General features: G+C 29.4%; 1 protein-coding gene across 1 annotated transcript in view; it reads right to left on the bottom strand.

The window, feature by feature from the left end:
• The window catches only part of JhI-21 (Juvenile hormone Inducible-21), a 149,034-nt gene that overhangs the window by 61,737 nt on the left and 59,393 nt on the right, over positions 1-27,904 (bottom strand). The window contains exon 2 of the mRNA XM_075356123.1: positions 26,008-26,133. Coding sequence (XP_075212238.1) covers positions 26,008-26,133 — 126 coding nt within the window. The remainder of the gene's footprint in view (positions 1-26,007; positions 26,134-27,904) is intronic.

Below are 27,904 nucleotides of genomic sequence, written 5' to 3'. Positions count from 1 at the left end.
ATTATAAATGTAAAACTTACTTCAATGATAGAAAATATATTAAATAGAGAAAATTTATTAAACTGGAATTCAGAACTTTTGATTATCGACACGATTAATATAGCATAAAATACTATTATAAATTCCATAATCTAAGGGTATATTTTATTTTATTTTTCCTAACAACACTACCGCTGACTTACAACAAATATAAACCTAATTATCTACCCTGAAACAGGTTACGTTTACAAAATATAATTTAACATAAATATTAGTAATCTACAATACAGAGAGTTCAAAGTAATACAAATAAATGAGAGCAACTGAAAGAGAGGGAAAGGTAAAAGTAAGATAAAATAATGTGTATTTTTTATCACTTAATGTGATTACTTTCAAGTTATAAAGCACTCCAAGGTAGTACATTACATAAATGACCTTCCTTAAAATATTATTGCAGTGGTAGTTTTTTAAGAAAAAACATGATATCATACGTTGTTTTTTTATATAATGCATAGCAAAATATGTTATACCCTTGTTGTATGATTAAATTTATCTTTAAAAAAAATAATAAATGTTATAATTACTTGTACCACTAATATTACTCAAGGATATAAAACATAATGATAATATATACATATAATCATCTTATCTTTCTCTCTCTCTCTCTCCCTCTCTCTCTCTCTCTCTCTATATATATATATATATATATATATATATATATATATAAAGATCAAGGATCTTACTTATCAATGAATCATGACTTAGGGGTATTATGTAGTAGCACTGATGAGTTCCCGGTTGAATTTTATATAAATTATAAAAAAGGAGTAAATAATCAGGAGTAAATAATCCGGGTACACGTTTCAATAGTCACGTCTTATTAAAAAGACATCTCACTCTTAATAAACCAGTAAAGCTGCATAATACGTAAACTAATATTTGGATATTATAATACTTACTACTTTTTTTAAATCAGGTGTCTATAATATTGATAATTCTGTAACCAACAACAATAACGCGCGTGTGGACATTCCTATTACAAAATATGGATACTGGACCTAATAGGGTGAGAACGGTATGAAACTGCCATAGTATTTCCCATAATAATCTGAAAATGCATGTTATTCTCAACATACTGTTGAGAATGCAGTTAACTGCATACGACAAAGTTTAACTGCATACAACGTATGCAGTTAAAAGAAAAAAAAAAACGAATGATATGGAAGGAGATCCGTACATCTTATCAGTATGATTTGCTAACGATATTTTGCCATAAGACAGGTATTTTTTATACGATTTGCAAACGAGATATCAATTTTCGGAATGGATATTCATATTTTCTCCTAGGGCAATAGCAAATGTAGATTAAATTGACTTGCATGATATTATCCATCATGAATTTATTCCGTTAGCCTAACAGTAAAACAAGAAATTAATTTCAATATCTATGATATACTATCTGAAAAACGGGGAAACCTCTTGAGATGCGATAAAAATCTGGCAAAGTATTGCATGACTTACCCGACTGTTAATAATAATAAAAAAAAAACAAAACAACAATATATATTTTTTAGAGGGGGGGGGGGGAATAAATTTTAAGAAACAATTTTTCTAAACTTATTTATATATACGTTAAGCTTAACAAATTTCCTTAAGTAGAACTTTCTGTAAATCTAATACCCTCTTCAATAAAGGCTAAAGTAAGGGGAAAAAATAATTCTCAAAAGATTTTTCTCTATTTCAGGCTCGGGATCAATAATTTTTAAAAATTGTTGTTTGTGTAATAAACATCTCTTGATAACACTATATATGAAGTAAAAACTTTCAAAAAATTTTTTTTAAATATTTAAACCGAAGGAAGATAGAATAAAAGAAAGAAAAAATATACATATCTATTTTAAAAAGTGGGAGTTTACTTAAAAAAAAATTGGATATGTATTGTAGGTTTATTTTCTTTAATAAAGTTTTATCTAAAGTACCTCTGAAGAAAATCGAAATTGATTTTATCGGGATATTTCCCTTAACGAATTTTGAAAAAAATATTAATAATATCAATCCCCCATATATAGAAACAATTGAGCAAAATTTGAAGAAAATCGGTTCAGTCAATCCTGAGATATAAGGACAAAAGAGTGTGACACACATACATACGTTTTTTGGTCTAGATGAACTAGTTGGATCCTAAAACTTAAAGATTTGTGAAACCCTGATACCCCATTTTTGACGTGATCACCATTTCTTCTTCTTTGTTATAGCTATTCTAGCTATATTTACCGGAAAATAAAAAGAATAATGATTTATCTGTATGATGATATATGCGTTAAGTACAATGATCCATACTGGTCGAGCAAAATTTTGCACATTACAATTTTTAACGTCTTTGGAGCAACCTCTCTAGAAGTCGACTTTGGAAGAAAAGCGGTACAAGAACATTGGCTCTTATAAATAAATACATACATACCCAAATACAACAAACACTGTCTTTAACGTAACCACATAAAGATAAGTCTAATGGAGTTAAACCATGCGAACTTGGTGGCCAGGAAATTGTTCCACCACGTACAATCCAAGTCGGCGCATTTTGTTATTGAGGAACGTGACAACTGCACGATGATAATGTGGTGGCGCGCCTTCTTGCTGGAAAATGAATTCTGGACCCACATCCTGTTGTAAATGTGGCATTAGGTAATGTTCAAACACGTTCATGTATGATATGTCAGTTACAGTTGATTCGGCAAAAAAGAAAGGACCGTAAATTTGGTAACAGCTTACAGAACAAAAAACATTTACTTTAGGCGAGTCCCGTACATGTTCGATTCTGTGACGTGGTTCCGCTCACCCCAAATCCGAACATTATATTGATATTCACTTTATCGCTGGTACGGAAGATTGCTTCGTCAGTGAACACAAATTTATTGAAATAATAATCTTCAATCTCAATTTTGTTTAATATGTTTACACAAAACTCAGTTCGTTTTTCTTTATCACCTTCATTCAAAGTTTATATCAGTTGTACTGTAATTCGTAGGGTTCATTTAAACCCTAATCGACTCTCATTTAACAGTCGATTACGCAATACCCTCCATAATGTAAACCTAGTAATATTTAATTCTAAGCTGGGGCGCCCCGTTGATCTACGTGGACTGCGAATGAATGTCTGCCACGTTTCTTCGATTGCCGCTTTAGCTGAAGGTCACCCTGACCTGGGGTCCTACGTGATACACATACTCTTTTAATGAAGCGATTGTACCGTGCAATAACAAACTATCTTTGAGGCGGTTGCTTGCGATAATAGTCATGAATTGTCTCTGAACGGTAGTAGCCGATTTGAATTCATTAAACCGTAAGCAACACTAAGCACGGTCTGCACCGGTATACGGGTCCATTGATGGCTGATGGAATTACTCATCAGCGCGTACCACCTAGTAAGAACGTCGGTAACTAACGGTGTGAAACTTGAAGATGTAGTGTTTTCAGTGATGTTTCGAACAATTCTAAAAGTTATTTACTTTTTTCATTATTAAAGATTACTTTTGCACAACTAATTTAGAAATACTCTTTATGCATATATATATATATATATAAAAAACTTAGCTCGAGTGAAAAACCACCCGATTGTGTTTTTTATAATATTTATTATATAAAATCCAATAAAAATTAATTGGTTTATAAATAATCAGATACCTGATTTTAAGAATTTATTCAGTTCCTGTTCTGTCTTGACAATCAATAGAAAATGCGGCCAGACTTTACTAAAAGTAGATGCGTCAATTGCAATAAGATTTATTTCAATTGGATTAATAGCAAGAAAAAAGTTATGCGCGGACATAAACGTAAAAAAAAAATATACACGAGTCGAATACATAACCTCCTTTTATGAATTCGGTTAAAAATTTGATTTGATGTAATTCAACTATCTACCATCATTCTACATCCAAACTAATGTTAAAACAACTAAAAAGATATAATTTCAATTGCCGGTCAGATTATTTGAAAATTATGCATACAGTTTATTATAGAAGGGGGACTTAATTGTGTAACATGTACTATAAACCAAGCTTATATGGGTTTTACATGTATTTATGAGCGAGAGAGACAAATTGAGAGATAAATAGAGAGGGAGAACGAACATACGTATATAATCGTTCTAGTATTAACCAGCGTGAAAGTACTTAAGGTGTGCTCTACATAACAAAATACCTCATAAACACGTATTTACAACTCGATAAAAATCCAATATGAGTGCGAAAAAATTTAAATAAATTATATAATTTAATATACTCAAAGACAAAATAAGTAAATACTTTACACAAAATTATGAGACAAACCTTAGTATAACTGAAGTGTAGGTTAGGAAAATTGCAATCGGTTTAAATTAATAATTAGATGTGATGTTTTTTTTTAATAAAATTAAATCAGTTAAATTTGAATCATCTTTTTGCATTAGACTGAAAGACCATACATTTTTAGGGAGGAGTTAATATTCTGTCAACATAAGCAGATTTTTCATCTTGTAGTTTCTTATAACGAACGACAAACAACTTTTATGATAAATAAATTAAAATCTCGAATGTAAAAATACGGTATGGAACAAATAATAGTGATTGGAAACACACTACACTTTGTATTTAAGCAATAAATAATACGTAAAATTACATTTAAAAAATATAATATAATAACAGGAATAGCGGTAATAAAATCGACTAATGAATTTTTTTCTGGTTCTGGATATACAAGTACAGAACTCATAATATGCCCGGTATGTTAGCTGACAAAGAATTTTAAAAGTATGGTACCGGGGAGGCCAACTGGCTCACAAACATCGTGCAGAACTGCGAATAAAAGAATTTATCCGCACCAAGATTCTTCTTTTTGGTTTTATTATGAGAATAACGAAAAATAATAAACTCTAACACTGAAAACTGTAATGTATAAAACTATCTTATGCTAACACATAATCCTTATCAAAAATATTTTTTCCGCTTTACTATTTATAAAATTAGTATAAATCTTTTTATTAAACTATAATATTAGAATATTTATACAATTATATTAATATTTATATTCATTAATTCTACTTATAAAGTATCAAAAAATGGGAAAAAACAGAATATTTATGATACTTTATACCTTTTTTAAAAACTTATTCAATTTCTTGTTCAGTCATGAAATATCCACCGAGTTATAATTATTACAAAATTAGCATCATGTATTCGATTTTTTTTTTTAAATTAAACAAATAGTTAGTTAATTTAATATTTTTAAACCCCTCTTCATTAAAACTATAGCTTTTTACACATTTAATTTTTAAAAATTTGCGTAAAAGATAAATAATAATGTAGGTACATGGATCACAGAAATTAAAATTTATAAGATTCATTTTAATTTTTAGCAATTTCAGTTATAATGTCTTCATGAATTATTTCTATATGCGTAAGATTTTTTTTTGTCAACCATTTATTGGTTTAGGGCATCCTTCAGTTAATTTCTGTGCAAAATAATAACAGTAAAAAAAAGATTTAGTTTGTAAGTTAGATATCTTCAATATTCTAATTTCTAGAATAAACGAGATAATAATTGAATTTAAGGAACTGGATGAAGCCAGAGCTCGTAATATGAAAAACCGCTACTCCAAAATATTTGTATTAGTCTCTAGAACGAAGCAGTTACTAAAATGTGTAATATAATTTACAAATTTTTCACATCAATACAATATCCTGATCGGCGTAATTTACAAATATAAATGAGTTGAGGAAAACAGAAAGATTTCAACTGAAAGTTTTCCCGTAGTGAGGCTCTAATGAAAAAATGTATGGTACAGAATTAAATTAAAAATTAACAGGATTTTTGCCAAGAACAAAATTTTCCTTTGGAACAGACATGTATTTTGAATATATATGAATGGTTTTTAGAATGAGATTTCAAAATATATTAAATTAAAACCCATTTTTGTAAATGAAGGATGTTGGCCTTAAGTCGATTTTATGAAAATAAATGCTTATTTTTTATTTAAAAAAAAATTGATTTTAAATGTTTTATTTGACTGAAATATACATTTACACCAAAAAAACTGCTTACTGAAAAAAATACAAAGCATTTCTTTCCCAAAGTCCGGGTGTGTTATTACATGCTCACTTTCTAGTAATAAAACTATTCTCTAAAACTAGGAGATATTTTCGAAACACCAACTAAATATATGAAAATTAGAATGAATTTTTTGTATATTACTTATATAAAATTTCATTAAAAAAAAAAGTAAGTATCCCTTGGACCCCGCTGTGCTCATTAAACTTATCCTTCTGAATAAAAATGATAAATAAAAATTAAACATGTTCAATTTTTTAAAAAGACTATTTTAATTTCTTCAGAGCAAGAGTTTGGTCAGTACAGGACCCGAAACTTTGAATGATCTAAAAATGTGGTTTTCAAAACAATCGATCTCCATCTTAAAAATATTAGTTATAACTGATTACCACCAGTATTTCGTAAGGGTAAAAATGTATTTTTCTCCGTTCTTAGCGTTACCCGACATCACTAGGAGATGACCGTACTTCGTTTCTCATTTTTTTTAATAACTTTTATTTTATGTTTTTTAGTCAAGTAACCAGAGAAAGATGCAGCCAGTCGCATCGCACATACAGCAATAGTGACTGTGTTGGTTGAGCTGCCGCGCTACACATCGTCGCAACCCTTAAAAAACGAAATTTAAAAAAACCCGAAAATTGTTTTTAAAAATTTATCTGAACAGTATCTGCAAGTTCCAATTTAATGAATATCCCATTTAGTAAAGTGGGAAAATTTGTAATCATTATTCAAATTTTTTTTTACGTTTCTTCATCCTTTTCAAGGTCGAATTTCGAGAAATTTAAAAATTGGTTTTTAAATATCTATATGAAAATTAAACTTACACATTCCAAAAATCAAGTTTATATCTTCATTTAGTACAGAGAAATTAAAAAAATAGCCGGGTTTCAAACAAAAATTCAAAATTCATTTTAACCCTTTACACTCGGAATTTCAAAAGATACTTTCTTGGTGTGCCAAACAAGAAAAAAAGGTATGGTCTTACACAATAACAGGTACGGTCTTATGGTCTTACGCCATAAGAACGTGCATACAAATTTTCATTAGTTTATCTTCAGTAGTTTTCGCTGGGCGTGATGAATCAGTCAGAATAAGTTGTTTTGTATATATATATATATATATATATATATATATATATATATATATATATACACACATATATATATATATATATATATATATATGTGTGTGTGTGTGTGTTTGTGTGTGTGTTTAAATACTTATTAAAATCGTTATCAGTTGAACTTAAAAAATTAGCAGGTCTTTCTAGCATAAGTAGCATTCCTTTTAAAATTAACAAGATAATTACTTAATTACTATAATTACGTCTAGACAAAATGTCGAGTATGTATTAAATATTAAAAAACGGATAACTCGTTTCTAGACTTAATGTACTTAATTACAACTTCCATACTCCTAATCATAATACATTAAAATCATACGGTAATATCACCCTAGTTCAATATCAAGTATGTTGAAGAAATACACCTTAGCTGAGTATTATTTTTAAAATTTTACAACACAACTACTATTGTTAAAAGAATTAATATTCGATTGATGTTACCAGATATAATTGGATATCTACGTCGACTACATGAAGAATTTTATCAAATTATCTCTCTACAAACTGTAAGGACTTTAAAAGTGCAAAAAAAAACTCGTTATACTTTTAAAGTTTCAAGGGCGCTTTCACACAAATAAAACCAACTTCTTTTTACTGCTTACATTATATTCTCATATTATTCTAATGTTTATGAAACAAAATATTGCTTTTGTTTCATAAACATGTTTCATTATTTTATAATGTTTATGAAACAAAAGCAATAAGGAATAAAGGTTTATTAAATAGAATAGTTTTCAAACCGATTACTTCACACTTTATTTTAAGGTAAATTTTGTAAATACTATATTCTGGTCTAAGCTAGTTTTAGCTATATATTAAGATTCTTCAGAGCCTTCGGAATGCAGCTCAAATTCAGTAAAGATTTTATAATTTTTACCTAAAAATAAAGTGTACTTTAGTCCATTACAAACTGTTCAATGTTTTTTAATCAAGGTACAATACGTAGTAAAAAAGTGTTATTTCAAAAGGTTACTTAGGCAGTAAGAGATTATACTGGGTATTTGAGGAAGTTCATCAAAATTATATTAAGATAAAAGACATTTTTTCTCTTTTTCCCTCCATTATAAAGTTCTTGCGATCAACCTTATACTTTCCTGGCATAACTCTTCAGCTACGCTGCAAGAAGGAAAGTATGGTAATCAATCATGGGGTATTTTTATTTTTTTTTTATCATTCTCAATGTTTCAAGACCTAGGTCCTTACCCCAACCCCCCAAAAAAAAAAAAAAAAATGGGAAGTTATGTTCGTACCTACGTATGTAGTGTATTGGCGTGTTTAAAGCTTAATAACTTTGATTGGATAAACTGATTTTGATGAAATTTTGTACAAACTCGAGTATAAGGGGCAATTTTTTGGTAAAATTTTAAGGTCAATATTTCCAAGGGGTGGGATAGATAGTTTTCTGGGTTCAATTTTCACAAATTTCTGCAAATATAACCCCTCTTTATATTAATCTCAGTACATGCGTGAATGCTTATCAAACGTTAAAAAAAAAATTACCTCAAAATTTTCCTTCCCCCAAAAATCGAGAAATGTTTGTTTTATTTAATGCATACTTTTTAACCGAATCTTTTAATGTATTCCTAGGCATTGTAGGTGGCCTCAAAAAAAATTGTTTAGGAGAAATATTGGAGGTGCAGGAGCCGATCAAAGTTTAAAAATATCGACTTTTTGAATTTTTTAAAACATTTTTTTATTTCCTCATACAATTATTTCTTTACTATATAAGAATAAATAATTGATTTAAATATTATTTTCTGCTCTTCCTACCATTATCACTCTAACATTCGTATTTAATTACCAATGTTATCAAGGGCAAAAAATAGCATTTAAATCAATTGTGATAATCCTAGCGGAAATATAAAATACTATTAAAATTTAAAAAATAAAAAACCAATGCCAGGAAAAGTATACAACTTTGTTGTCAGACTTTTTTAAAAATCATAATGAATTAAAATAAACTTGTATCAGAGATATAATTTCAAAAATATTAGTAATATCTTTGAAAAAAAAAAATGTTTAGGACGCTGTAATAACTTCTATTTAACCCAGTTTTCCTTTAATTTTATGAAATTCTTGTTTTAAAAAAAATATGATTATGCAGTTATTATGTAGAATTCAGAATTGTATTGAAATCTATAATCCAATGCTCAACTTGAAATATTGATTACTCTAAAAAAAAAGTAATTATAATTAATAATTTATTACCTCATTTTCATGTATATCTTCAATCTATTTTCAAATGGAAAACTTTTAATGAAATAAATATGTGATTCTGAATCGACTTAGTTAATTTAGACATTTCGTAACTACTGACCGAAATATTCTTGTGAGTATGTAATTTTTAACGATACCTAATGACTTCATTGCGAATCACACTGTGATTGATTACGAAGCTTTTTGACTATAAATCATGCTAACCTAATAAGGGACTGTTTCGTAAGATGTTAGTAAACCGACGATAAAAGAAACATAAATCAACTCCTACATCTTTTTTTATTAAAAAAATATTCAGAAATGCCTAACCTCAATAGAAAAAATAAGAAAATCTTTTAAAATTACACATCCTGTCCAGAGTATACAATATTTAGCACTATAGCAAATCATGTAAAACCATGTTTTCACAGATAAGAGAATCCTGTTTCACTCTCTTCTCTGGAGGCACCAGAAACAACACCTACTAGATTCCCAGCTAAAAATATGAAAAATTGCAAGTTTTAAAATTATTCTCTTGGATCAAGCTCTTAAAACAATTAGAAACTTACCATTAGTTTTAAAAAAAAACAACTATTAGAGAAAATGCTAAAAACTTAAAACAATTTTTTTATTTGTTTCTCAATTTAACAGTCGGCGTACTGATAATTTCACATTCAAATATGGATCCGAAAAAATTTCCGGTTATGGACAATTTGTTAGTAGGTTTATCAACACAGAAAAAACTATGGTTAATATTTTGTATAAGGGAGGGTCCCATTTTACTCAAACTCAAAAATATAAAAAATTTATTACGAAATCCTGAAAAATATGAAAATGAGGGAAAATAGATATCGATAAGAGGTAGGGGTATGAATACAGTTGATTTTTCAACACGTAAAACCATTTCTTTCATACATAAAAAAATGAAACGTGTTCGATAAAATGTGACCCCTTAAAAATTGGGAATTGGAAAAAAGGCCCGAAAAATGGGAATCAGAAGAAAAGATCAAATTCCATTGATTTTACAACGGGTATCTAATAGAATAAAGAAGAGCAGAATAAGCAGATGGTGTATTAGTACGTGAATACAAGGTGAGTGTGAACCTACAGGTGAACAGATCAAGGACAAATATAATACGACCACAAAGAACATGTACTACTAGAGCGAATATACACAATAAAAATATAAACCCATTATATAATTTGTATGGCCATCTTTTTTTTCCATCTTTTAACATCTTTACAATTAAACTTTAAAAAAAATAAAATAAAATTATATAACTCGAAATATGTACGATTAATCTTTTTACGAAATATTGCTGTATTTTTTTTTATTATAAAAATGATAAGTATGTTATCTAGGAAATACAGCTCAAGTAGCATGAAACAGAAACAACTAATGTAACAGAATATTAAAAGATAAGACTTCGGTGAATTTTTGCTACATAATTAATCAAGTAATTTTTAATAAAATATCCTACCTTTTATTTTATCGTCCTCTTTCCTTGCGTTGCGTTCATACGAACGCATGCACAACGCACACTTAAAATTTATAAACAATTCTGTACTTTTTTTTTGAACTACTGAAAATCTTGACATCGATTTTATTTAAAAACGCAGATGTATAATTGAAAGAAAATATATTTGTCAATGATTAATTGATACATTATTTGTTAAATGTTACGAACAAACATCTATGTGATTTAGGGTTAGCATTTTTATTAATTTTAACAAGTAACTTAAATAGCAAGCAATTTAGGGACCAGCTAATTTCTGAGTAATTACAGTCTACCGTTTAATTAAGGTATTGTAACTTAAAGACTATTTGTTATACATGGAAATCGAACTTCTTCCTTACTGAACTTGTCTAACTATTTAAATATTATCAATATTTTTTTATACCAATGCATTTAGTATTTAAGATACTTTAATTTTAAATAGCTTAAGATTTTTAATACAGTATGATAAATAACATAGGATATCTCTTAAATTTATACTCTTTTTTTTAATCGCCAATCACATCGAATTTTAGTCCACATCAAAAAATATTTATAAGATTGGAAAAAAATAATAACACTAATTTACGCTTACAAATTTTAACTTAAAATAATAAAAGTGTTTCTCGTTTATTTTTTAAATAATCTTGTATCAGTGAAGTTCAGCAGAGGAAACCGTACAAAAGGCTTAATAAAAATAACTAACACTGCACTTTATTTAAACTGAAACACAATAAAAACACACTTTAAGTACACTAAAAGTACATATTTTATTAATTCGTTGATCTCTTGAACAGCTTTGAGAAAGGTTAATCAGTTTACAAAACAACTAGTTTTGACAGCCTTTCAAGAAATTATTCGAGTTCGCTTTCTGGAACTTTTCAGTAGACATCGGATTAAATACTACGTTTAATTTTGGCGCTATGAAATCCATTGGTTCTCAAAAAATGTTTTGATCGAATTGAAATTTAAAAAAGGGAAACTACAGGACAGAAATTAAAGAAGAGAAAATATTCAATCGTTTCTATACGAAAAATTTCCGGACTCTTCCTGATTAAATAATGACAAGTCGGGAAATCGGTACGCTAAAACCATTCTTTATCATAATATAATAATTTTAGCCGTGCTTTTAAAGAGAACGAAAGTTTACAAAATAACTTTAAAATAAATATGTAGATAGACTTGGAAGTTCTTTTGGTACAAATTCCTTTCATAGAAACATCATAAAATTCAAAAAAGTTATTAAAAAGAGTTTAAGATGGAATCACTTATTTATGGGTAATAGATTCAATGTAGGGAATAACAAACAAATTCTCGTAAATTAACCAAAAATAAATTATTGAATAATAGTTTAGTCACACAAAATTTATTCAACTTTTTTTTATTAATATTAGCTAACGACTTAGTTATCTTTAACTTATAAAATCACATCTCATTAGGCAATATAAAAATTAATATAAATATTGCATAAATGCATTGCCTTATGGCATGTGATTTGATGGATTAAAGATAACTAACAATATATATTACATGTATATACTTAATTGCGTTTCATGTATATCTTATCAATGTATATATATATATATATATATATATATATATATATATATGTGTGTGTGTGTGTGTGTGTGTGTGTGTGTGTAAAAATACTTATAATAGTAAAATATTATAATTAAATTTAAAAAAAAAAATAATAATATAATTTGAAATATTAACTCTTCTTTATTAAAATTAAAACATAAATCCTCATTAAGCATTAATTATTTTTAGAAGAAAAGAGAAACGAAACCAAGTGTTCAAATTTTGATAAATAAAACAAGACTACAACCACAACCACTCCAACGTGTGGATTACTCAGAACACTTCGGCAACACAAGACAACTTCATGCGTCTTTTATTTTACTAATCTTTTATTTTCAATTCGTTAGGTTCATTTCAAATTATATTTATCTCAAATACTACTAAGCGTTATTACATAAATTAAACAATAAAGCTCTTATTTCAGTAAGATAAACACGATTCTCAAATTACTCGTAAATCACTTAGTCTAAGTAACGAGTAAATTAAGACTACCCTATAAAAAAGAATTAAAAAAAACCGTTCATTCTTAAGATTATTAAGTTAATATATATTGTATGATTTAAACGTTTCAACCGAAACTAAAATAATCATTTTAAATTCTCATTTCAAAATAATCTTTCATAAATATAGCGTAATAAAGAATATTAATATTAGTATAACAGGTAAGAAAACAATTGTTCGCATTAAACTAAACATATAAATAAAACACGTCTAGGATTAAACTATTTTATTCATTTACTATTCATTACACTATTTTACTATACTTATTACTGTTACTGTATACTTATTTTTACTGTTCATTTTACTTTTTTTATTTTGATATATCTTACTTATTATTTGACAAGGCATTCTAATAAAGATAAAAAAAAAATGGAAAAAGGGTATCTTCTTAATTACAGTATTTTACTGTTAAGAACACCATTAACAAGACAAAAAAATATTTCTGTTTTGTTTTCATAAAAATACCAAAGTTCTTCACCGAAATTAAATTATATATAAAAAATAATACTTGTCTGAAGAGTAACCCAAGTCCACGAATCCATATTTTATTAAATTATACAGGCATTAATATCTGATTTATGGATTTCCATTGATAATATTAAAATGTCTATATTATAAACACAAATATAAATAGAAATATAATTTATAAGATTAATATTTACTTTACAGTAATTTGTAGTAATGAACAAAAAAAGAAGATATCCAATGAAAGTATCATTTTCAAGTATAACACATCATATTTACCCGGATTTTCTTCTCCAAAGAATTTACTATTTTCCAAAATTTAAGGAAGAATCCAACAAAATTGCGCTGAAATCCGTTCAATTTTATTATAATGCATTCGAAAATTACTTCACACTAGCAACATGTGTGAAATTCCGACTGAACTAACTTTTCACAGATACCTTAAAATTTCAACTTCAATCTTTTTTATCCTCCTAACGTTTACGCAGCTATCTGTTCAAATTGAAGAAAGTAAAAAACTCCATCATCCAATAAGATGAAGATGTCAGGGTAGACGTGTGAATGAGGCGTAGTCTTCAACAGACCGTTCCTGAAGACCGACCGTTCCTGAAGTGTGTTAACAAAACCTCAACCACCTAAGTACACCGATATCCACTGTCTAGTATTCAATCCGTATCACGGAGTTCGTTAGAACTTTGCCGGTAAGAGTCTGCAGTCGGTGAAGTCAACGAACTACGTTTACAGTTCTAAACATGATCTAACCTAAAAGTGAAATGAAAACGGGGGAAAAAATAAAAAAATAAGTATGAAAACATTATATTTCAGTTCGTTTAAATTTGTAATAAAGAATACTTTCAAAAACTACCTCGAATTTTGTTAGACAACGTTTTTCCCCCATTTAATGAACCGAATAAGACAATTTATTCAGTGACTTAACGAATCGTGCCGCTACATAGCAATACTTGATAGTACTAGGTAGCGTACAAAACTTGATAATGTACTTGATATAATAAAATTTAAAAGAGAATATACTACAGTTTGTTTTAATAGTAAATGATGTTATGTAAACATCATTTACATAAATGAAATGAAAGTACTGAAGATAAAAGATTTTTTTTTAATTTCCATCTCTTATTTAAAAAAAAATAAAAGTATTAGTTTACAAGAGATTATACTAGTTTTATTAAAAAAGGAATAAATAAAACAGAAATAAATTCGATTGGTAAAATCGAATTTAACGATAAAAATCGAGGGTTACATTTACAAAGTAATAAGTGCAATATTACATCACGGATTTTCGATTCGTAAAAGTCATTATACTAGTTTTATTAAAAAAAGAAAAATATGGTACAAGTGAATGATATGCCTATCAAAAAAAAAAAAAAAAAATTCTTCATGATATTCAAAAATATGTATATTTGTTTGTTCTAGAAAGGCAATAAATTTCAATAATAAATCTATAAGATAAGAATCAGTAATTCATAAGAAAAAACATAATAAAAGCATAATCTAACAAAACGGTGTGATATAAAAAAAAATTACAATGAAATTGTAAACCATATAGTAAGAGTCGCAGGTATTTTTTTCACTTTCGCTCAAAAAAACAAAATTTCTGTAATGTAATTAAAACTGTTTTTAACAAAACTATACTGATATCAAAAAAGGTAAGACACTACATTTCTATTATCAAAATCTGTTATTAATTTAGAATTTTCTTTTAAAAAAAATACATATTAAATATATAATAGACAATAGATAAACAATAACAGATAAAAGCAATGTTTAAGAGTTCCACATAATAGGCAAAAAATAGAAAAATTAGTTACAAAACTCTTACCGGTCCGATTTCATTTATCAAACAACGAATAATACATATCAAATTTACCGAAATAATGCAATGATTATTATCAATTTGCAAAGAATAATGTGAACATGCAATTTAGTTTTTTAGTTTTTTTTAACCTCCGGGACCTCCGTTGATATTGCTTCAGAAGATAAGATGAAGGACAACTAACATGTAAAAATGCCATACCCATGACCTCCAGATGAAAGGCCAAGACGCTACAACTCGTGCCATGGAGGCTGGCACCAAATTTAGTTTAATACAAAACAAGTGAACGGCTGAACTCAAAAAACGAATGGTGTATTTACCAAGCTTACACCGTTCATACTATTAGGTTAACTCTAGGAGCTAAATAGGATATTGGTCGCTTAAAATGTCTGAGGCACAGTAGCCCTTCGTGGCACGGACATTCGGTCTTATGTTGTAGGGCGACCGAATCGGGTGGTGGCGGTAGAAATGTAAGTAAACCAAATCTATAGGACCCAGCCAGTCCAGAATTTCAACAGAGGTAGTCTGAATTTGATTCGTGCTGAATCTATGGAAATGGTTATGTCTTAAGGAAGTTTTAATAAGCACCGCAGTACTTTTATGTATCCTACCGTCCGGATGATTTATCGTATGTACACAATATACTTGAAGTCGAAGAGAGTTTTAATCACTGAAGTGTGTTTCCGAGATAAGGATGACATCCAAATATTCCGTTGGGAGCAGAGCCTCTATCTACTCTCTCCAATTAGTTAAGCCATTGATGTTCCAGGTAAAAATTTTAAGAAATCTAACCATCAGCAAATTTTGGCGATCACTTGGGTGAAGGCTCCCTAATTGTTGAAGAAGGAATTTTACGTTGGAAGACAGCGTTTTAAGTTTATCCTCAGAATCCCCATAGTTATGCCCAACCGCCGCAGCATTTACTTCTTCATTTACACTCATATTATATTCCTCATTCATCCTCTGAAATAATACCTTACGGTGGTTCCGGAGGCTGAACAGAAAAAGAAGAGCATATGATCGGAGGAGACTATTGGAATAGATACCAAGATTCTTAACCACTATTCGTTCTAGTGCGGGGAAATTGGTAGTGCTTGAGTCAAAGCAAGATGATCGTCAATCCATAGACTCGAGCCGAGCTTCTTTCTGAGAAGCATGATGCGTCCTTTGTTTCTATTTCCATTCTAGGATTTGCTTACACTCTACATTCTTGTAGTTGGCTGGGAGGTCCAACTGGCAAAGTGACACATAAATGGTGGGAGTGCTTTCGTCCTTCCTTGGCCAATCCGTGATCCTGTGGCCCTCCGCACGCTTACCACAGCGGAACAGTCACATGTAGTTGTTATTTGTGTGGGTGTGTTGCTGGCAATGCATACTTTTTACTAATCCGCGAAGCTTTCTCGGTGTTTCAATAGTAATACTGCGATTAGTATTTTAAGCTAAAATTATTTCTATTATTCTCTTGAGGTTGGGGTTCACAAAAACTTTGATATCGGATCCTATGTTGCTCTATGATGGGCATTCACTATGCTCCACACCTTATTCCATATCCCTCAATCTCCTCCTTGATTATGTCCACGGGAACTGAGTAATGTACAATTCTGATCGCAACTGAAAAGCCCTTTCATCGTTCCTCGTGAATGTATGTCCAATTAGATTTTGCTCAATAATAAAGCTTACAATTTTCTTGTATATCACAATGTCCTTTGAGAAAATATGAAGTTGGTTCGCACCGACCAACCGCATACTATAATCATCCTTACTTACTACAGTTTAAAGTAGTTGATATAGTCTTATTACGTCAGTGATCACAAATAGAACGATCGGCAGGACTCTGATAGTGTTCTTCTGGCTAACATTAACGCTTGTGTTCTCCATCGGAAGATTATCAAATGTATTCAACAAAGGTAAGTCATCAGAGGCATTGTTCAGAGTTTGTGGTACCCTAGGTTTACGAGGTACAGGAACTGTCTGACACGGAAAGGAACTCGGTTGAAATTTTTAACATAAAATAATGAATATTCTCTTTTTTTATGAGAAGTTTAACACAACGGACACAGAATTTAAAGCTAACTACCAGGTTGGTCTAGTGGTGAAAGCGTCTTCGCAAATCAGCTGATTTCGAAGTCAAGAGTTCCAGCGTTCAAGCCCTAGAAAAGGCAGTTACGTTAACACGGATTTGAATACTAGATCGTGGATACCGGTGTTCTTCGGTGGTTGGGTTTCAATTAACCACACGTCTCAGAAATGGTCGATCCGAGATTGTACAAAACTACACTTCAATTACACTTATACATATCATCCTCTGAAGTAATACCTGACGGTAATTTCCGGAGGCTAAACAAGAAAAAGGAAGAATTTAATAAAACATTATAATTCTGAAATTGTTTAAACGTAACGTTTACTAATAATGTAATAAAAAAAAATGTAGAAGAAATTTTAGCATATCAGAAGGATCTTCCGTAAATACGTTTAAAAAAGACAAACAGAAAAGTTAACAGCATCTCTATTTCATGAATTCATTTATGGGGTAAGAAAATTAGAATAGCTCATTCACAGTCCTCAAGTATAACAATTTTATGCGATAAATATTTCTTTTTAAAAATTAAAAGCTGTGTTGATTGCCTTCCTAAAATATTTAATATGGCTATATAAACGAGTAAATTAATGGGTAATTATAAATAAATGCTTACAATTAAAATTGAAAAAAAAAAACACAAGTTGTATTTTCCTGAAATTAATAGTTTTCCGTGTATACAAAATTTTCTAAAATTATCAACAAATACTGCCCTTCTAAGTATATTCCGGGGGCCCACCATATTTTAAAATTAGTTTTTCCTGACTTTTACTGACCAATTTAGTAAAAATTTCCTGACACTCTTAATGTTATGCTAGTGCCGTTTACTCTGCAAAATATAAATATATTTTATTTTTTTGCAGCCTCCACCATCCCCATAGCTACCCAACCGCGCCTTTTAGATAATTTTCCAGAAAATTTTCGCGTTTCACATTCCTCAGACCCCAAAACCACCGTCAGTTTAAAAGTTTATGTATACATTTACTATAGTTACTTATAATTCGTTAATGGGAAAATTGCACCATGGGGGTGGAAATGGGAAGACTTTTTCGAAAAAAAATATATCGCTATAACTTTCTTATTAAGTAATACATCGAATTCGTTTAAAGTTCTTACTATTCTTTGGATAAGGGCCTAAAACTTATTTAAGTAAAATTTTTTGATATCGCCAACTATTGACCCAGGGGGTGGAAAAAAAGAGTTTCGAAAACAAAAAAATCATACCTCCCTTAATAGGACAGTATCGAATCGCTTTAAAGAGTGGTTAGTCCTGCAAACATTACCTGAAACGTTTTTCTGAAACAATTTTTGATATAACAACCCTTACGACAAGGGATGACCAAAATGTTGCTGGAATTGTAAGAAGATGAAACTTGTCGTATGCTGTGAACCTTTTTTTACATGCAACCATTGTCGTATTGAGTAAATTTGAAGTTTTTGTTAACTTTAAGGTGGAAAACTTTTTTATCCCCTACTTAGTACCGGTGAAGTCTACCTCCGCCTTCCGGCGTGCCGAAAGGGATTTTTTTTTATTATTTATTATTATATTCATTTTTATAGTTTATTTTTAATTTTTTTTAAATACATTCAAAATTATGCTATTTTTTGTGATAAATTGTTTCAGTAAATTACATTGCTAAGTACAAAAAAACAATATTTAATAAGTTTCTTGCATAAAAATGAACATCATAGTAACTAATAACACAGATAAGAAATAAAAAACTAACTAAAAATAAGCTAATTAACGAAATTTTTAAAATCAATGGCTCGCACCAAAGATTGCTTAAAATTTTTCACAAAAACTAGTATGCATTACTTTGTAAAATAAACAAAAAACAATATTTAATAACTTTCTTTGTTTAAAAATGCTAAGAAACACAGATTTCATTTTAACAAAGAATATATGTGTGATCACAGCTTAAAGGAAAACTAACATCACTGACTAATACGGATAAGAAAATTAGAACAAAACAACTTATTTTATACAGAAAATAAACATTATTAACATTTAGTTGAAAAATATTTTGTCATTATTATTCTAACAAATACCAAAAAAAAAAAAACAATATGAGATTTCATTACATACATATTATTAAGTACGTATAAAACACAGGGCAACTTTTCTTCAATATCTTTAGGTTTCTAATGGTTTGCCCTTTTCTAAAAGTTTAATTTTGGCGGCTATCTGTTTAACGGTCAAGATTGTGACTCAACATTTCCCTTTCCTCCTCCAGTTTTTTTAATTATTGCTTGTATTTTCCTTTTCCTTTGTTCTTCTTGAAGGAGGATTTTTCTTTTTTCTACAAAACATTCTTCATATCATCTAGAGCTTCTCAATGCAATGAGTATTTTTTAGTAATGAAAACATTGTCTTTGCCCCCAGCATCTACCCTCGCATAAAAACTTTTCGTTGATAAATTATTGTCTCTTCTTGCAAATTCTTTAAAAGAAGAGATTTGTTAATGAAAAAGCCACCTCTGAAAATGCAATTCTCTGAAATGTTTTGCAATTTTTTCTAAGTTTATATTTCCTGATTTCCTGCCTCTGGGAACCTTTTCCTTTTTCCTGTTTAGCCTCCGGTAACTACCGTTTAGATAATCCTTCAGAGGATGAATGAGGATGATATGTATGAGTGTAAATGAAGTGTAGTCTTGTACATTCTCAGTTCGACCATTCCTGAGATGTGTGGTTAATTGAAACCCAACCACCAAAGAACACCGGTATCCACGATCTAGTATTCAAATCCGTGTAAAAATAACTGGCTTTACTAGGACTTGAACGCTGTAATTCTCGACTTCCAAATCAGTTGATTTGGGAAGACGCGTTAACCACTAGACCAACCCGGTGGGTTTGCCTGTGGGAACCATGTAATATGTATCTAACTCTTCATCATTATCATCGCTTTCTTCAAAATTATACACACGACTATGAAAAGACCTTCACTTTTATTTAATTCTGTTTGGAAAATTATTTATTTCTTAAGTGATCCCTTACTTCACAAAGATGAAGCAATTTAAACCGTTTCACTAATACCTGAAGAACGAAAATTACTTTTCTTAATAACTGGTATAAATTTGAACTCTTGTACTAAGTAGCTGAAAGTTTGCTAATACACTGAAAAAATATGAGAAAGTATATATAATCTCTAAATAGCAACTTTTATGTTGTAAGTTGTACGCGCTACAGGAAAATCAAATATGACATATTTCAAAAATAGATTAAAAATTAGGTATTTTTCCGTTAACAAGTATAAACAATTCAAATAACATGTGTTCGAAATTCTGATTCAAGAATAACTTCAGTAAAACAAAAACAGTTTTTAAAACAAGCCTATTATAAATAAAACCTTTATGATTTCACACTTATGAAGTACAGAGTTCTAAATCAGGTTCCATTTTTCGTTTGTGCGAAGTGAATTAACTTTTGAGGGTAATAAAAATACTGTATTTTTTCGCCTAATACAGATCCTCATGTAAGAAGCGCAACTTCGTTTTCATCTTTTAAGACTAAGAAACCGGGATAAATGTGTAAATAATGACATGTGAACAAAGTTGTCATTTTTAACAACATGGCATCGTTGGTATTTTATATATGAAATACAAATAATAAAAATACAATTATAAAATGTTAAATCTATTCAAGTGCATCCGGACCTTTACCCATTATCAGGGAATATGCACTGTTTAAGTTTAAAAATGTTTAAAAGTTTTATATCATAACAACTGATTGTCATTGTATAAAACTTCAGTACTAAAAATATATTAACAGTCGACGAAAAGTAAAAATATGTAATGTCATTAAAGGACCATAACATTGAGATTCTTTTAATCTTCTTTTAGTAGTGAAGTTTTTATACAAAGACATGTTATATGATATAAAACATTTAAACATTTTTAAACTTAATCAAGAGGATATTCTTGATGATGGACGAAGCTGAGATGATGGACGAGGCTTAAGATGATGGAAAGCGCTTGAATAAATTTAACATTTTATAATTGTAATAAGTTGTATTTTCATTATTTATATTTTAAAGTTGTAATTATTAAATTTACAAAATTATGACGGATTTTGTTTAAAATACTTTTCATTTAACGGCAATCAGGATAACAAAATAAGTGAATATTTTCAACTGATGTTATTCTGTTAAATCACATTAAGCACTGTTGGTAAGTTCAAGCTTGTACTTCTCTGAACTAAATTTATAACTTTCGTTTTGCCATAAAATATTACCATTACTATCGAAAGATTTTTAAATACATTTTATAAAGGATTTTTTTACTAATTCTTTTGGAGTTTCACTCTACACTTTAAGAATCTCATCTCAAACTAAAGAACATAACGGTTTCTTGGTTTTACTAGGAGTTTTTCCATAAGTATTTTCCCTATCCTCGTTAAATAAAAGTTCCTCATTTTCCTTTTAAACAGTTTATGTTTGCACTATGAGCTGATGCAATCATTTCATGCCAGTGTTACAGCATTCAAGTAATATTATCGACATGTAATAATAATAACATAATCCATTGGTGGCTCTAGATTGGTACCAATCCAGTGGTGCCACAATTTATTGGTGGTGGTAGTTCTGAAAACGGTCTACTTAATTTCCGCAACAACAGTATACGCCCAATCTCAGATACATTTTATCCAATCTTGTACCAATCGTTTATATCCATCAGATGTTTTCGGTCCATCAGATGTACTGAAAAACCCTACGTTGAAAAATGTCTTAGAAAGGTTAAAATTTCTTCTAACACATAAAATGGTTGAAAAGTTTTTACACTTGCCTTGCTTTTTCATACCCCCCTGTACGAACTGAACAAAACAAAATTTAAAACCCTTAATATCCAACAAGCACTTTTTAAAATCAGTTTGAGATATTTTGACGCGGTATACTCAAGTAAGAGAACAATTCCGGCAATACCCAACGATACAAATTCAAAGATTCTCTCTAAACTTCTGAGGTTCCGTAAGATTTTTTTGTGAATTTTTTAAGTCCTAATGAATACGAATCAACAACAATATAAAACGACTTATGGTTTTATAAAGAACGTGAAATATATTCTTAACAATCAACTCGTTCACAACAGTTTTTGAAAAACTACAAGGCAAAAGAAAAACAAAAGACTGGGATGCCAGTTTGATTCAAATACGAGGATTTTAGTTGAAGTTTTGAGCCTCAACATGAAGATGGTAGTACTCAACAAAAGTCAGGAAATGTATTCGCGCATGCGTTGAAAGGTACTCACTAAAATCTCAGCCATTTTGGACGCTCAGTTATTGTGAGTGTTTCTGTGAAAATGGAAAAAATCAAATATCGTGCAATGATTAAATGCTTTCATTTGAAAGACAGTACGCCTACGCAAATTAAAAACAAGTTGGACGCTGTTTATGGGGACTCTGTCCCGTCATCTGTCAGCGTGAAAAGATGGGCAGTTGAATTTAAACATGGTCGTACCAGCTTGGTTGATGATGAGCATTCGGGACGGCCAAAAACTGCAACCACCACCGATATCATCGAATAAGTTCACCAAATGGTACCGGACGACCGACGAATTAAGGTTAAAGAGATAGCAGAGGCTATGGGCATATCGAAAGAACGTGTTTCTCTTTTATTACTTGAAGAATTGGTTATGCGGAAGCGCGTTGGGTGCCGTGTTTGCTTGCTTTGGACCAAAAACGCACTCGAATGAACATTACCAAGGCCTTGTTGGAGCAGTTTAAACAAAATGAGTCAGATTTTTTGCGTCGATTCATAACTGCAGATGAGACGTTGATCCTCCACTACATTTCTGAGACGAAACAACAGTCAAAACAGTGGACTGCAAAGAGTGAATCTGCTCCAAAAATGGTGAAGACGGTTCCATCGGTCGGGAAGGTGATGGCAACTGTTTTTTTGGGATAGTAACGGAATTTTGTTTATCGATTACCTTCAAAAAGATAAAACAATAACGAGACAGTATTAAGAATCATTATTTGACAAGCTGAAGGCAGAAATTACAAAAAAACAACCACATTGAAGAAGAAAAAAGTGCTTTTCTATCAGGATAATGCGCCTTTTCACACTTCGACAGTCGCCATGGCTAAAATTCACGAATTGCACTTTAAATTGGTTGACCACTCACCGTATTCACCAGATCTGGCCCCAAGCGACTTTTTCTTGTTTTGTAACCTTAAAGTTTCGCTTGGAGAAAAAAATTTTCATCGAACGAGGATTTTATCGCATACGTAAATACCTATTTTGAGGAGAAAGACTCCAGCTACTATTTGGAAAAGTTAAAGAGGTTAGGGCATCGCTGGAAAAAGTATATCGACTTGAAAGGAGACTTTGTTGAAAAATAAAACTATATTTGACAGAAAAAATATGTCTTCCTATGTTAGGCTCAAAACTTTTCAGACAACCTAGGTAGTCCGTTAAAATAATGTATTTTAACTCACATCTATTAATATTTAATCTAAACAAAACTTAAATCGATTGAAAAGATAATGAAAAAACCGTAGACTTTTTCAGGCATAATTTAATGTAATTTTACAGAAAATTATTAAATATCATTAGCAAAATTGTTGATATTTGTGCAACCAAAAAAACTGTCGATCGGTTTTCATGAATAGAAAGCAAAATAACGATATATCAATTACTGATTTTTCCCCTCATATTTTCCCAAGATAAATATATTTTAAAGATGTGAACGGTATTCACTCATTTACGCGCGCACGGTATACATTATTCAATCGACATAAAAATAAAACAATCGAAGCTTTAATCCAACATTTTTACTTTCGCTTTCTCGTAGCTCTATTGCTGCTACAGCAGCATAAATATAAGGAAAAAGTTTGTGTACTGAACTTTTTGCAAATTTCGACATTTCAAGACCTCCTTAGTCCAAATAACACAAAAAAGTTATAGAAATTTCCCGAGGATCATTGTATGAGTGAAAATAAATGAGCATGTTGCCAATTATTTTTTATTAATATCTCTGTACTGGTTCAACATAAATTCTTCAAAAATTTTCTGTATATGGGACATTGATGACATTAAATTTTGGACAAAATTAAAAGAAAGGGAGAGATAATTTATGATATTTTTAATTTTTTTTACTTTTAATAAAGGGGTCTTAGGTCAATATACAAAATTGAGCTTTAGTATGATGAAAATACTTATTACATTATTTAACATTCCAAAGTTTAGGTCAATCGGAATTAGAGGTGGAGGATATTCATAATCATTTTTGAACAGTTTCTGCATCATATCTGTAAACCTCGTTGACCAACGTGTTGACACGGGTTGACAAACGATGAAATTTGGCATGAATATTTGGCCTTATACATCCCAGCTTTGACTTGATTTCCGACACCAACGGATGAGGTGGTATCATTTTACCCGTATAGTTTTTTTTTTAGTAAACTATAATTTTTTAAGCTTTATTGAATAACGTTACACAAAACTGGACCAATTTATTGAAGTAACTAATTACTCCAATAAATAAACTGTGAAGTTCCAAAAACAAGGGGGCTGAATGGAGCCCGACTTAAGAATTTAAATTTTTTTTATGATTTCTGATACTTTACCTGTAATACATACAAGTTGTAGCTGTTATTGAGATTGTTACATGAGTTAGCTGTCAAGAAAGGGGAGATAAAAAAGGACCTAACTCTTTTACCTAAGTGTTTGTTTATCAATTTCTAAATATAGTATAATCTTGGTATTAACATTTGATCAAATTTTTTTTTAAGAATTTTGTTTTTTTCTTAATCATATTTTTAATAGTGCAAAATTTTTAAGAGAGAAAAATCATAATTTTTAAGCGAAAAATTTGATCAAAGGATCAAATAAAACTCACTTTTTTCTGAACATTTCTATCTTTTTCGTAACTGTTCATTAATCATTGCATAGTTAAATCAATGTGTAAAAAAAACCCTACACCACATTTGAAATAAAAATCTGTCAATGACAAAACCGGGAAAGTTAGGTAACCCTTTTCCGTCTTTTTTACTTTAACTTAAATCTACATTTTTTTTTTGTACACCATAAGGGAGAGGAAATGCCCTATAAAACACTTTCACATTATTCTCTGTATAAATTAAAATATATATTTTAATTACAAATCAATTTACTTTTCCCTTCACTGCTGTTTATTTGTCCTTAATACCTCAATTTGGCGATCTATTCATCCAATATAGAGACTGAATTTCCGATCAGTCAATGTGATAAATTATCTAACGACGTAATTTACGATTAAGTTAATGTATTATTTGGCATACATTTTATTTCATATAATATTTTGAAATTAAGTTCATATTCGAATTACACTTAACTGTTTAAATTTCACTTACTTTAAAAGTGATTTAAATTATATCTTGTTATATTTCAGGATTGCAAAAAGATAGAAAAGTCTAAAATTAGATTAGAAATTTTGATTTCTATAATCGAAGTTAATTATCGGCGGATGGAGTCCCTTTTTGTACGAAAAGTCGAATGCCATCACCTTAGTAGTGACTATAAAAAAAAAGATTTCAAAAAATTATTTTTCAAATCAACAAATGGCATTAATTTAATAACCATTAGATTAAATTAACATTGTAATCTATAATCGAAATAATAAAACTTGATATTTTAGTAAATTAAAAAAAAGAAGTGGTTAAATACTTATAACAATATTTAAATATAGCCTATAAATACCTGTAGAAATGTGATAAAGTCCAGAAAGAACAATCGCAATAAGTGCAACCAATTTAGCCCACGTAAAAATATCTTGGACACGCATAGACCATCGTACACTGAGACAATTGACAACTGTTAACAAGCCTGCAACAAATTAAAATATTTTATGAAATTTATTTTTACAGAAGAAAAATTGAGTTTCATTTACTAAGCAAAATATATATATATAATAACATGACAATATCAAATGTGAACCGAAAAAAAATTGTATCCATGATTATACTAACGGATGGATTAACCCATCAGCGTTTAATCCATCTGAGTTAAAGGGAAAAAATTAAATCAAAATTCGAAAAATTTAACACCAAATGATAACCTGATAAAAAGTATAATAAGGTAACGATCAATATTTTTTTTATTTTTAACGTTATCAAAAAACATTGATGTTTGGCACAAACGTTCGCTTTATACATCCCAGCTTTGGCCTATACAGTTTGTTTTTATTGTGTTTTTTTTTTTAGTAAACTAAATAATATATTTTAAAATTATGTTACATGAAAACTTTTATTTTTTATAATACAAGATATATATATATATATATATATATATACAAAGATCTTTTATAAATATATTTGAATATTAAAATGTATAATATAAACAAAATATCCAAAATAGAAAGAAGAATAATTAAAAATTGCATAAAAAAAAGTAGAGTGGCGAATCCTAACAAAATGAGGTGGTTTATAAAGGTAGAATCAATAATTGACACAATGAGAAAGAAAAGGATTCCCTTTTTTTGGATATTTGTTGAGAATAACATATCAGAAGATAGATTGACTAGACAGATAATGGAAAAACTATGGAAGAAAAAACACCACCCATTTGGACTAGGGAAGTTAAATAAGACATGAAATTAATGGATCTAACACTAGAAGATTTAAGAGAAAAAATAGAGAAACTGAAAAAATTGAAGGTTAAGAATACAACCAAAAATAAACAAATTAGGATTGATCAAGAGGGTTTTTTTTCAGAGACAGAAAGAAAAGCAAGATCTAAAATAAAAGTAAATGTATGATAATTTGTATTTTGTAATCGTGAAAGCAAAACGTTAGAGTAACAAATAACGCAAAAGTATCCCGTGTATCTATCTTTATTAATCCAGTCATCTCTACAACCGTATATCCAATAAATAAAATAAATCTTTTCCTTTTTAACGATGAAAATAAATATTAAAGAAAAGTCAGTCCAACGTCGGAAATCGAACACTGGAGCAACTGAATGAGAAGCCAGTGTCAGTGACCACATCTCTAATGAAGAATTAATAACAATGAAATGCATTTCTAGTGATAATTATAAATTTATTTACTTATTGGTATGTTAAATATTATGTATTTTTATGCAGTAATGATAACTTTTCCAATTGGTATATAGTATTAATGAATCTATAATATTAAAAATATTGTCAGCTAATATAATATATATATACAATAATGGACAACTATTAAGATCTAACAGATAAAGGTTTAATTTTACGTTGGATAATAACCTAGATGGCAGTAACAAAAATACACCACTATATTACATTCAAAATTCCTCTCACCTGAAACAAAAACTGGTTATAAAAATTTCCTAAACACCACCTTCACTGTGGCTAGAGATAAATGTATATTTTTACATATGGTATAAACCTACGTGCATGATAAGCCCACACTGAATACATAACATATAGGGTTATTTACTACATTCCTTCCACACAGAAGATACAATAAGCGAGAGGGCGATAACTTATGAAAAGATAAAACGTGCGATACAATTAAAAAAGCCTTATTTACGAATTTCCACCATAACTAATTTAGCTGAGGTTATCAGTTGTAACTTTATGGTATGCTCTTTCGAGGAAACGCATAACAACTGT

Source organism: Lycorma delicatula, chromosome 2, assembly GCF_047948215.1.
Source record: "Lycorma delicatula isolate Av1 chromosome 2, ASM4794821v1, whole genome shotgun sequence".
NCBI classification, from domain to species: domain Eukaryota; kingdom Metazoa; phylum Arthropoda; class Insecta; order Hemiptera; family Fulgoridae; genus Lycorma; species Lycorma delicatula.
The sequence above is the reverse complement of the archived record's forward strand: the minus strand, read 5'-3'. Positions and strand labels throughout refer to the sequence as shown.